At 39.2% G+C, this 13,604-nt stretch overlaps 1 protein-coding gene and 1 long non-coding RNA gene across 2 annotated transcripts in view; one reads left to right on the top strand and one right to left on the bottom strand.

Annotated features, from left to right (window-relative positions):
• The window catches only part of LOC411104 (homeobox protein Nkx-2.4), a 29,991-nt gene that overhangs the window by 8,005 nt on the left and 8,382 nt on the right, over positions 1 to 13,604 (top strand). Inside the window, exon 4 of the mRNA XM_394578.6 lies at positions 12,175 to 12,261. Within this exon, the coding sequence (XP_394578.4) occupies positions 12,175 to 12,261 (87 nt within the window). The remainder of the gene's footprint in view (positions 1 to 12,174; positions 12,262 to 13,604) is intronic.
• Positions 5,449 to 12,197, bottom strand: LOC102654030. The gene is made up of 6 exons (XR_001703091.2): positions 11,869 to 12,197; positions 11,243 to 11,542; positions 10,629 to 10,748; positions 8,913 to 9,831; positions 8,549 to 8,672; positions 5,449 to 8,345 (listed from the first exon to the last, which is right to left on the bottom strand). It is a non-coding gene; the product is annotated as an uncharacterized LOC102654030 (long non-coding RNA).

The raw sequence follows: 13,604 nt of genomic DNA, 5'->3' as shown, positions 1-13,604 counted from the left end.
GTTGCCGGCTTTCTACTTTCGGCCACGATTAATAATACGACGCGTATATATATATATAGAAATGCCGTTGATCGATGATTTTAGAATCTCTACAATTCTACGTTTTCGTATTATTTCGTATCGGTTGGTTCTAACGCACAATTGTTAATAAGTTGATTCGAGAGAATCGTTTTGGCGGCGATCATTTAAAGCGGTCTGGTCAAGAATCAAATTTTAACGAGCAATCTTGATTGGGCAGACAGGTCTGCTCGCCACGATGTGGCAGTCTGGCAACAATAAATAATTGTTGCGCAGCTCATTGGTTGCATCCTGGTCGCTCGTCCCCCTTTAGTTTAGTTCGTCTACCGCGCGTCTCTCGGCTCGCAAAAACCGCTCTCTCCGTCCATCGAATTCAATTCGATCTACAATTCACGAACATTATAAACGTACCCACCATTCCTGATTATCTATACAATATACAAAAGCTTTAACAAAAGTTTGTCCTTCTCTTCGATAATATTCTCATCACGAATCTCAACCTTCAGCATCTCTTATCACTTCCTCTTCGATAACGTTCCAATCATTTTCTCCAAAACGATTTCCACCCAACTGGAACTCGGGAAGAGACCCCGTTTGCTCGAAGAATCGAAACAACCATCGTAGAAAAAGGCGCCTTAAACCTCCAAACCTTGCGCTGCTCCCTAAACCGGAAGTCGTCGGGAGCTCCTCCTCCTCCCCTCCCCTCCTAGTATAAGTCTACGCGGAAGTCCGCAGAGAGGGCTGATTGCAATCAGCCGCGGATTTTCGCGTGGTTTCGCCGGAGGGGAGGGGGGAGAGACGAGGCTCGGCGCTGGGCGCTCGCGCGCGCATAAGTTTCGATAACGAGTTTCAGAGTCGATGGTACTCGGATCTCGCCCGAGCCGTGAATGCCGGCCATGAAGGCCAGCCTCGGAAACGGGACGCGGAAAGAGACGTTTGAAGGAGGGACGGTGAAAGATAGATATAGATGGAATATATATATAGAGAGAGAGAGATGAAGTTGATCGTTTTATATACGTATAGGTACATATATATATATTATATACGCCTATATATATATATATGCAGCGGACTCTTGAACTTCTGGGGACAAATAGAGACCAAACGAGCTGCCGGTGTACGCGTGTGTGTACGTGTCGTACGTGCGCGCGCGCGCATGTGTGTATGCGCGCCACCCTGCGGTACCATCCACTTACCGGCCACTCGAAGTCTACGTACGAAGTCGTGCTCTGTAGGTAGCCCACGATGGCTGCACGGGGGAGACTAACGAATCATTATGCGAGAGCTGTGTGAATCTTACGTGCTCCCTCCCCCCCCTCCTCTTCGCCGCCACGAAAGCGATATTACGCGAGGAAAGGTCGGAGGAAGTGGAGCATGGCAGCACCGTTGCGCCGCGAGTGGTAAGAAGAAGCATTTTTACGGGGCAACGATTCGTTCGGACCGTTCGAGTATTATTGGTAATTGTCCGTTTGTTCCTTCTGCTTCTTCTTCGACTTCCTTTTTTTTCCTCTCTTCCTTCCTTCGAAACGTTCGACGATTATTTTTCGAGTAGAGGAATAATTCGTTTTTTGAAGAATAATTCAAGCTCGGATCACTGAAACGAAATTTTTTTTATAATTATTTTGTTCTTTTGGAAACGTATGAAATAAGTGTCAAAGTGAATTATATCGGGGAGGAAGTTTCGTATCACGAAACTTTTAATTGAAATTCTTTTTTTTCTTTCATATTTTGGCGGGAATATAAAAATCTAGGAGGAATGTTCGAAATGGAGAGGGGAAAAATATTGGAAAGCTCGATTAACTTGAAGATGGATAAATCTGTCCGTTTCGCGAGCCAAGATAATTTCAAAAGCTTGAACTTGTTTCAAAGATCCGCGAAAACGTTACGATCGTTGATAATCGGGATAAATGAGAGAGAGAGAGAGATTTTTCATCGCGAGAAAAGGCTATTGCGGATTCGACGGCCCTCGAGGGAAATTCTTTGGGACGCGATCGAGAATCGATACTGAATTAACGAGTCGAACGACGTAACGAACGGGAAGGAGGATATATACCGATCCGCGCTCTCCAAGATACTCGAGCCTCGAGTTCGACGCGAGCACACTTTCGAGAGCTTGCAAAGGATCGAGAGATGCCGAAAAAAAAAAAAGAAAGAAAGAAAGAAAGAAAGGAGGAGGAGGAGGAAGAAGTAAGGAGAGAAAGGAAAGAGAGAAAAAAAAAGAATTTTCCGCCTGTCGTTTGCCCGATCGACGGGCCAAAGTGCCGCGTCGTCGACCGTTTCCGGGAAAACGTCACGCAAAATCGACCCCGTTTCGAGTAACGAGACGAGCACTCGAGAAGCACCGATTTCTTTCTGCTCGTTCGAGTCGATGATGGATCCTGGATCAGCATCCGATCTGTTCTTTCGCCATTTTGCTTTCGTTCAAAGCAGATTTCGATCGAAAAAATAAAACAACTTGCACGATTTTTCGATTCTTCGATCCTTTTTCCCTGAAACGAAAAAACGTTTCGTCAATATGAATATCATTTTCAATACTCGTATAATATATAATTTTATCTTGGTTTATTATTGTGATGATATGTTTTCGGGATTTATTAAACAAGTATTTATAGAAAATCCAGTGAAAAGAGGTGTATATAAAGAGGTAATGAGGTTGCAGTAAGTACGTCGCAAGGGATCTGGAGGAAATCCTGTCGATCATTTTGTAGAGATACCGTCGAATCCATCACGTGTGTTTGCACGACATTGAACTCGCGCAGTCCTCTTCAGTCGCTCCTCCTCCTCCTCTCAAGGCTGCTATATAAAGTCGAAGAGGGTAGATTCGGTGGTAGGCAAACCCATTATTACGATTATCTCCGTGGTTGAATTACGAGGCTCCACGCTCCACGGTTGTCGCGGTTCGTTCTCGAATCTCTCTCCCCTCTCTCCCCTCCCTCGCCATTCTTTTTTGCCTCGGATGTTTATCACTAGAAGAGGAAAATTCTTTGTTTAAAAAAAACCTCGACACGCGAGTATCCGGTTTGATTTATTGCTGCGTTATTTAAAAAATTGGAGAATTAAATTCAATTTCGAGATTCGTTAAATTTACCGCGTCGATCGACTTTTACATAGAAGATATGATAAGAGAAAATTTGCACAAGGGATAATATATACCTTGTACGCGTGAGCCATCCGTAAACAGTATTAAAGGATTGCCCGATGGACGAGCAAATTTATAGCGAGCTTTAACTTGATGCCCGGATCTACCCTTTGAACGCGAATATACTATCGTCTAATATTCCTTTCTGGTCCAATAATACAACGACGGGACGTTTGTGCAGGCTGTGCTGGAACAATATTTGCGAAACAGCTTTCCCTTTCCAATTTCTATTACTATTTTCTAACGAACGATGAATATAATTTTTCAAAAATTACAAATCAAAATTTCAAAGAAAAATACCTCTCTTTTAAATTTTTATATTCATTTTGTTTCTACGTACCTGATATTTTTCCTTTCAAATAAATCTTCCCGTTGGATTCCTTTATTTCATAATGTTTTTCCACTTAGCAACACGATGGTAATTTATCTAAAATAAAAAATTACAATAAGATGGTTTCAAAATTCCATCATTTGCATTTCCGAAACCTGATCTGAACGATGAGGTCGATAGATTTCGAGTTTTTGGAAATCGTTGGAAAGTAGAAGGAGTCGGTGGACGATCTGGCTGGCGCTAACAATAAACGTCAATCGTCGATTGTTTGACAGGAAACAATGGATGGCGGGCGGCGGTTGTTTCGTCTGTACCCGATTTCGAGGCCCGCGAATTCCTCACTTCGGTGATTTTTCATTTAATCCACGATCTCGCTCTGAACTTCATGCTTTCTATTAATTATTTAACTTTTGATCAGGCTTGCCCCGCGCTTTTTGCACTTTAATTAATGTCTCCCTTTTTCGCCACGCTCGCCAACCGCACGGCGCAGGTCGTCTAAATTCCCCTTGATATAGGTACTTTTTTCTTTTTCTTTTTTTTCCTTTCTCTCTCTCTCTCTCTCTCTTTCCGTTACGTTTTTCTCTTTCCGTTCTTTCTCTCCTTTTTTTTTTTTTTTTAATTCCTTCTAATTAACTTCTCTCTCTTGCACCGGTCGGTCTTTTGCGTTTTAACGAGCTTTAAACTCGTTGTAACTCACCGGGCATAATTTGCGGAGACCCGTTGCGCGCGGCCTCTCGCGATTAAATTGTTGCGATCAATTTCGTACTCCGAATTGCTCGTTTAATTCGTCCACGTAGCGACCGATTAATTATGCATCCCGGTTGATCGTCGGTTTCTCTCGTACCGTTCCTTGGCTCCCTCTGTCTTCATTGTCCATTGATTATTGGATATCGCGGATAGTTTTTAGAAACCGAGTTGAAATCGACGAGAGAGAAACATCATTGACGCGTTCAAGTCAAAAACCCACGTAATCTCGATTGTTGTGAATCGTTTTTAGGTTATCTCGAGTGGTACATTCCTACAAAAAAGAAAAAAACTGATAATTTATTTTTAAAAGTCAATATTAAAAAGCCAAGAGACGATACCATTGTTTTGAAAATCTTCCAAGAGAGATTGATATCTCTCGTTTGATGGGCATCTTTCGAATCCGATACCGATCGAAATTTCGAGCTTAAAAAGATAAAATCCAGAACGTAACTGAGAAAAAGTGAGACAACCGACTCGGAGGGGCAAAGTGAAAAAGAAGTGAGTGAGTGAGTGAGTGAGTGAGTGAGTGAGTAAGTGAGAGAGAGAGAGAGAGAGAGAGAGAGAGAGAGAGAGAGAGAGAGAGAGAGAGAGAGGAGGCGGACCAGAGGGAGTGTAATTTGCCTCTAATGCGGCACTCGACGAAGCAGCTGGCTCTCCTCTTCTCCATTCGCCGGTCGGCCGCAACCGGTAACAGTAGCGATAATAATAACAATACCGGCAACAATGCCAGGAGTGGCCAACCATTGTAACAATGGGGAGACTGCACTTGGAGTAACAATGCGAGCGCAAAATGGAGGGACGCATCTGTGTGTCCCGTGCCAAAGAGACAGGGGATGATGCGACGATAGGGAGAGAGAAAGAGAGACAGAGAGAGAGGGAGGGAGGGGGAAGGGAGCAGCCATGTCCCAAAGACGGGAAACGGATCGTCGACGCGGCGAAACGCTCGTGGAAAAGTGTCACCCGTGAAATTTTTCTCGCCAGCAACATTTTCGACGGCCATGAATATGCAGGCTAAGGTCGTTGTAACAACATCGCATCCTTTAACGAGAGAACAATCGTGGAAATGATCGGTTTACGCGCTACGTACATCTCCATCAAAAATTATTCGAATTAGTGAGCCGCGATATAGGTTAGGTGACGATATTAAATTCTTCCATACGTTACATTTACACTTTAAATATAATAACGCGCTACAGTGACGTAGATAATCGTTTAGAGGTGAAAATTTCTTATTTAAATTATTATTATCATTGCAAAAATATTCTGCTTCGTTATGTATATACATTATACGTTACATTGGTCGAGCGAATTTGAGGTTATCTTGGAAGATACGCGCGGGCACGCGCGCGCGTTCCGCGCGTGAAATTCCTTTGGTGTCGAAATGCGTGCGGTTAATTGGACGTCGTGGAACGCGTGCGCGTATCTCTCGAGTGCACTCACGGCTCCCTCGCATAATAACGCACGCATGAATATGTCGTCGGCTTTTGCGGCCGCCCCCGCGTCATACCGCATCACCGCCACGCACACAGGCAGTATGTGGCCGGCGTAATTGCATTCCTCTCTTTTTCCTCGTCTTCCCGTGAAACCTACAGGTCAGTGCAAAAGTCGTCGATCGAAGACGATCTTCAATCTTGACAACTTGAGGAAAAAAAAATATCCAAGTTGTTCGATATCCTTCGTTGAAATACGAGGGTACGAAGAAGGGTGACGTTAGTGAGTGACCTTGAACAATTGACTCAATTGATTTTCGACGAGGCAATAATTGAATTAACTAAAGATCGAATATCCGTGCAAGATCCAATGAAAGCGTATTCATTAACATCGAAATTCGACGAGATTGAAAATGATAATGGATTCATAAATTCTTTAGATTCTTTGAATTTTTTTGAATATACTTAGAAGAATACCATCTCAAAAGTCTCTTTCTGAAAAACTCGAGGAAAATTACATTGCAAGGTATTAACGAAGATATTAATGAATCAAAGGTTATCTATATGGCTACCGTGTATTTCTACTTACCTACGTTCCATTTTCATGCTATAATGAAACTTCGTGTAAATGGTGCATTGATTGCAACGGAAACGATTCAGCGAGCTCCTCTAAGCAGCTCCTCTTCGGCTGTTTGAAAATAATCGGCAACAATTGTTCTCCCAACACGGATCTATACGATACAACTACCGTCTCATGAGTTTTTCAACGTGTTTGCATCAATTATCGCGACGAGGAGGCAGATTTACGAGTGTATTGTAAATACACTCGAACGTGCCGGTCGCGTAATACGCCACCAATTTCTTTTTATGCTACGCCCTGTAGAACGCGCGGACCCGTTCTTTTGTAATCCCACTGCAATTTCGGGACGCGAGGGTGCATACATTTTGAACCGCAAACATTCGCGTCCCCGGCTATTGGATCATCCCTGCCGTGAAACGACGAAGAAATTAGAGGGTGAAAAAAGTGCGATCAAAACCAAATGATTCCGGCATTTTCTTCAAAACTTTTGCTTTCAATTGTTTTAGAACTGTAAGAGTGTTCCACGTGTTCCACACATTGAACAGAAAACTTGTTGAATTTTAATATTAATCTTGCACGTGGATCAAACATCTGGATTCGATCGATTGTCTCTATAATTTTTTGAAATAAATATAAATTTATCGTTTTTGTAATTATTCTTGTAAATATTTTTTAAGATATGAAGAAGTGAATTTTGAAAGTGATATTATTCACTCTATACCTCGTTTATTGTTGAAAAGGAAGAACGTATGATTAGTTGTTCACACAGAAAGCGAATTAAATGGGAGGCTCGTTAAAGAGAAACTGGAAAGTCATTTCTATTTGCTGGGCCGAAGACCCCAGGTTTTCAGACATCCCGACTGGTAATCGGTAAGTCATCCCCGGCCGACGGTATTGAGTTAAAACAACAAAAGGGAGGCGGGAATCGTGTTTGCCCACGGGCCACCACTCAGAAGGGTCAACACGGGACAATTAACAGCCCTAATCATAATTTGACGTTGCTTGATCCTGGTATTCGCAAGCTCATCGTTGCGGTTCCTTGCACTTTGCGATGGAAACACGCCTGTGACTTAAAATCAAGCTTTGCAAATCTCTTTTTCCTGCGATTTTTGCTTCCCGCCGACTCCTTCTGCAAATAATTATAATTGTTAAGTTAGTAGAAGATTCCATTGGGAAAGGTTATCCGAGATTCTAAAATAATTCCACTTTTTATATTTCGTTACTATCATTTGATAAAAAAAAGAATAAATATTTTCTTCTTTAATTTTTTTCAATACTTTTCCAACACAATTTCTTTTTACAAATTCTTCAATTCAACTTTAAAAGAAGAAAGGAGAATACAAAGATCATTTCCAACAACAATAGATCAGAAGAAAATCACCCATGTAGCCCTGAGGCAAACGGATGCGTTCAGAAACGGTTCAGAACACCTCGAGTGGCAATTCTCGTCAATTACACGCGTCTTTCTTTCGAGCAACATCGGAACAATCCGTGAACTATCCTGCAGCCCGCGGCTACATGGGGGTTTCCATTGGATAATCCGTCGAATGTTGGTGTCGAGTGAAATTGCCCGAGGAAACAGTTGGCGGGCCTACGAAGGGTGGTAACGCCCAATACTCCGTTGCTTACGATGGTGGTGGTGATTTTGCGTGAACCCTCAATGTACGCGACGTAATGACGTTACGCTAACTTGATCAATCGTCCACTTTAACCGCATACTCCCTGCTCGAACGGATGTACGATCTCGGGCCTCTGTCGAGCATAAGCCAAACAGGTACTCGATGTTCCTCCCAAATGTCGCGTGTCCTCCGCTTTGATGAACTGCTCTCTGAATTTATCGCTATTCGATACACTAATTAATGTCAAAGTAAGAGATAGATGGCGTGTGCATAGGCGGAACCGGTGTGTCCAGGTGCTTGATTAATCGTTGATTAAAGACCGATAAATATTCTGAATGGAATGTTTAAATATGGACGAAACGAAATAAAATTGTCACTAATAGATCTGATCTTCACTTTTACGATGAATGAAAGGATGAAAAATTCATCGAGAAAATTCGTAGGTTAACTTTGTTCGTTTTGAGGTTAACCGATGTGTAATCTGGAAATAGAAGAAAATTTATTAATGGCTACGAAAATTCTAAAGTCGATTTATTAGAGTAATCTTAAATCAGCCGTGAAAAAACTTATTTCCTTCGATTAGTTCAAAGAAACAGGTAGACTTTTACGATATATACCGAAAGAAAGAAAAACGTAGGGTGTTCGCAGATTCGCTTGAATGGTTTCGAGAAGCGTTTCATTTACCTGGCTGAACGAGAGTTAACCACGAGTTAATCGGAAGTTAAAGCTAAGCTCCCCTTTTCTTGGTGTTGAGCAAACCTTGGCCGGACCCCTGCAGGCCCTATTGCCTTTTTGCACAAGCTCCGACCTATCCATCGAAAATGAACAAATTGTTTCTCATTTCCTTTCTAATATTTCTAATCATTTGATAGATTTTTTACAAGTATTTTTTATGCAATATTTTAACATGATTTAAAATATGTACAATGTAGATAGTTAAGTATAAGTTTTTGAATATTCTCAAAAATAAAAATTGTATGTGTACAAATATCAATCAGTTATTTATATTATATTTATATTTCTATGGTAAAAATGTAAAGTTATATACTTTTATCGTCAAGAATCGGTATTTGTCACGAATTTCTTTCTTCCATGGATTGCGAATATATATACTAGTTATATCCCTATCTCGTTCAACTTTCTCTGTTTACACACCGCACCGTTGTGGGAGCGACGGACAAACGGACTGACGGACAGACCATTCCCTTGAAATAACAATTCTCTTTGTCAGTTTATATCCCGCCTTCATTTCATCGAATCTTTTGCCATTCCTGCCTGCAAATTTTCGATCCGGATACAATTCAGATATCCATATATATATACTCAATAAGATTTACTTGAATATCATACCTTTTGATCCTTTTTTTCATTTTCTTTTTGAAATCTCTTATTTCGTTATTTATTTTAACATTAATTATTAAACATCTTAAATATTTTCTGAAATTTTTGTAAATTTTTTATACGGTTACAAACTAAAGATGAAAAAGAAATTTCAAATAACAAACGCGAGAAATTTCAAATAGCAACGAGGTATATATATTCATATTTCAATTGCATCGTCCAGCTCGCGAGGGCAAGAAGGCTCAGGACAAAAAGGAATGGGTGACACGTGAAAGTAGAGAATGCAAGAACGCGTTGAGGCAAGCAAGGCTGTTTGTAGACCTCTCGAAGTCGCCGCACACCCGAAACTCCACCGGCTTCAACGAGTGGATTATCGGTGGAAAAGGAATTAACGAACGGGAGCGGCGAGAGAGTACTTCCCTCGTCTAGTACCTCTTCGTGGCTTTTAGATAAGGTCTCTCCGCCCTACGCATCAGTCGCACCACAAAACATACGCGGGAAGTCGCGCGAAAGGACTCGCCAGATACAAAGCGCTTTTCTTCGCAACCTTTGCTCCTTCTCTTCCTTCCTCTTGTTTTTAAGCACCTCCCATGATTATGAGCGATTTATATATGCGATACTTGATCCTGAAAATGAGCTGAATTAAAACGAATGAATTTAAAATATATAAAAATTTCATATTTATACATATGATATATCGATGAAAAGTATTTCAATAAAAAAAAAAAATAATATTCAGATTTCTTGGAAATATAATGATATAATTTTCATTCTTATCTTCCGACTAGTATTGGCTATTAATAATAATAAATTAGAATCGAATACATAATTAATTTTAATTAGAAAACAATTGAAAGAAATAAGATAAGCTTTTGTAGGAACATAAGAAACCACTTAACTTTACGGAATTAATAAGATGTATAATTACATTGGTAGTCAATACTCACAATATTTGATTCTTTTCTATAACACTTATTTCAAGGACCAATGACAAATTAAAACATGAATCATTGTATATCAGCAAATAGATACAAGTATTCCTAGAAATGTATTGGGTAATCACTTCACATAAAGCGGCAATTGGAAAATTGTGATAGATCGGTATTCCTGGTACACACGTGAGGCGGCGGACGAGGACTGCCTCGAAGGGGAACAAGAATTTTCGAGGGTGGCCGATCCCGCTAATATTCAAAGAATTAGACAGACGGTGGCAGGCTCTTGAGACACGGTCTACTGCACGGAGCCCCTTAAAGTGCTTTCGTTGCATTCTACGGTGCATAACTTCGACAATGGGGGGTTACACGGGGCTACACACGGGGGATTGCAGCGGGTTACAGGCACTCGAGTAGGAGGTTACAGGCAAGGCAACATATAGGTCGGATTCGCCTTTGATTCATGCGATAAAAATCAGGCTTAGGCGTACCTTTCACACATGCCTCTAATTTGCCCCTTTGTCCTCATTTTTAAAATTGTTCAATCCTCTGTTTTCCTTGCCTCCATGAATTCAACCGAATTTTATTCACTCGTTCCATTATAAATCTACCTTTAACAGAAAGATATAAAGATTACAAAATAATATACTGATTTTCATATACAATAATTATTCAATATAATAATTTGTTTGATTTAATTTACTAATCTGTCAATTAAATTTAATTTAATTCTTAATTAATGTTTCAAGAAATAATTTACTCAATGATCCTGATCCTTTATCTATAAAGCCCTACTAAATATTTTCATCATCTATTAAGCTAATTCATTTCTTTTTTTTAATGTATATCTTTTAATGTATAATATTACCTATTAATAACATTTTCAAAGTATTTATTCTATTAATATAAGCATTTATCAAACAAAAAAAAAAAATATTCAATTTAAAATTTTTAGATTTTTAAAACGTATGATTGTAATACTCGAATGTTCTAATGATGTTTAACACTGTTTAACACTGATGGCGTTATCTTAGTAAGATCGTGTTAAGGATTAAATCGGCCGACAGAAACGGAGAGCATTGTTTTCGCGATTCAACGACAATACCATGATGATCAGGACGCGCCCCTATGAACGCAGCATAATGCACAATACGGATTATAACGCGCCGCTGTCATAAGCAGATGCCGATTTCGATCCTGTCCGCACGGCCGGCTTCCCTAATCGCGTTCAATTGCCGTAAAAGCGGTTTCGAGCGTAACACGACTGCTCCTGGGTCGGAATTTCATAAAACTGCGGTGTTTTTTCCTTTTGACATCGTATACAGAAGGAGAATCCCATCGGTGAAACTTCTTTATGATCTCATTGCGGGAAATCCATTTTAGGATCCATTTGACAATTCTGGAACTGAAGATTTAAGTGGGATTAAAGTTCATAAAGTTTTAAAAAATAAAATATTTTTCTTTTCATCAAATAACTAGAGAGATTTTTTTTCTATTCTTCATTTTAAATATATTCAATATAGTTTGTTAAATAAATAAAAATAAGAATTGTTAGTGTAAAATTTATTAATAAAGAATTAATAGCAAAATGCAACGAAGTCGTTCTTTAAAATATCTAGCAAAGTGAACAAGACGTTAAATCTCTTTTGAAGGAATAACAAACTTATAATAACTGTGGATTATAGATTTAAAGGGAGCTACGAATAGTTCCATAGGTTACTTAAAACGTACACACATGATAAAAGACTTGGTCCCTTTGAAAAAATATTTCAGCTTCTACCTGATGACAATTCACGCACCAAAAATATGCTCCCGCTTCCTAGGAAAGAAAAAAAAGTTAGATTTAAATTTAATAATTCGATTCAACTTCTCTTTCCTCTTAAATTGTTTATAAATTTAAAAATTAAAAAAATATATTTATTAACTTATAAATCATAACTTATAAATCAGAAACAATATATTGCTTATCTTTCTTTTCGTAATTCCTATTAATGATAATTTCATTCTAATAGGAAAAATTATTTTTTCACATTGCAGGTAAAAATATGGTTTCAAAATCATCGGTACAAGTGCAAGAGGCAAGCGAAGGAGAAGGCGATGGCCGAACAGAATGCTCAAAATCAGGTAATTACCTGTTAAAAAAAAGAAACATAAAAAAATTAATCTAAATATACCTGAACAAATCAAAAAATATAATATCAAAGGAAAATATAGTAACATACAAACTAAAAGTATAGAAAGTCAGAGAAAGAGAGAGGAGGCAAGGATTAAATTAAATTCTGTCGTTCGACTGTCTCTCGTGTGATGATAATACGCGTCCTCGATAGATCGGATTTCCCGAGGGATTTCGAAACGGCGAGACACACGACAAAATATCGAGCGTTTCAAAATGAAATGCTTTTAAATGAAAAATATTCCGGACGCGGCGCGGATCCTCGCATCCACATCGTATTTCGTTTCGAGTGGTCCACTCAACCAGCTCGAAGCGATTCTGCATTCATTTCGTTATTCCAGTCGAAATTTTTGCAGGGATACCGATCTCCATGAAACGTAAAATTGTCTGTGTTAAACATGTAATTACCACGATGTTTTCGCGACTTGCCGGATCATTTTTATTTTTATCTCCTATTTTTGTTTTCTTCTCTTCATCATTTTTCCTGTGTATCTTGTTATGTTTTATAATATTTTTCACTTTTTTACGAACGACAAAATTCGTTTCGATAAAAGTCTCGACAAGTTCACGATTCATTGATTTCAATACTACTTGTTTTGGAAAAGAGAAATCAGAGAATGTTCAATATTTATATAATAATTATGTAATATTTGTATTTATATTAACTTTATTATTTGATGAAATTTTATATATATATATATATATGTGTGAAAATTGTTAAATGTGAAAGTTTAGTTCCAATTTTTTTAAATATGGCGTCGAGAACAAGAATTTCGAAAGCGTACAAATATTATTTCATATCTATAGAAACCCGTCAAGCAAGCTCTTTTCTTTTTTTTTCTCTTCCCTCTTTTTTATCAATTTTAATAATGACACACCAGATTCCCGAGATATCGTAATTGCAAGTTCGAAACGTGCCCTGTCTCGATCTTGCCGTACGCACTGACGAATACGAATCGCTCTTCCATCCAAGTTCCCTTTCTTTCTAAAGAATAACATTCAAAAGAGATGTCAGGAGACGGCGATCGTACCGATACACACAGATTCGTCCCGGTGAATACATTACAGGCCGGTACGAGTATGCGAGATCACGGATGTCCTGGCATGCATTAGCAGCAAATCGTTCGATTCGAGTTAGCGGGAATCGGTATGTCGTGTCGTTTTAGCGGCGCTGAAAATCATTTTCGTGTCAACATGCCGACGATTATTTGCTCTCTGTCAGTTTCTTACGCTTCAAAATGGATTTCTTGCACGACTATGAAACGTGCAACACGCTTCTCGGAAATGTTTTCAA

This window comes from Apis mellifera, linkage group LG5 (genome assembly GCF_003254395.2).
Source record: "Apis mellifera strain DH4 linkage group LG5, Amel_HAv3.1, whole genome shotgun sequence".
Lineage (NCBI taxonomy): Eukaryota > Metazoa > Arthropoda > Insecta > Hymenoptera > Apidae > Apis > Apis mellifera.
The sequence above is the reverse complement of the archived record's forward strand: the minus strand, read 5'-3'. Positions and strand labels throughout refer to the sequence as shown.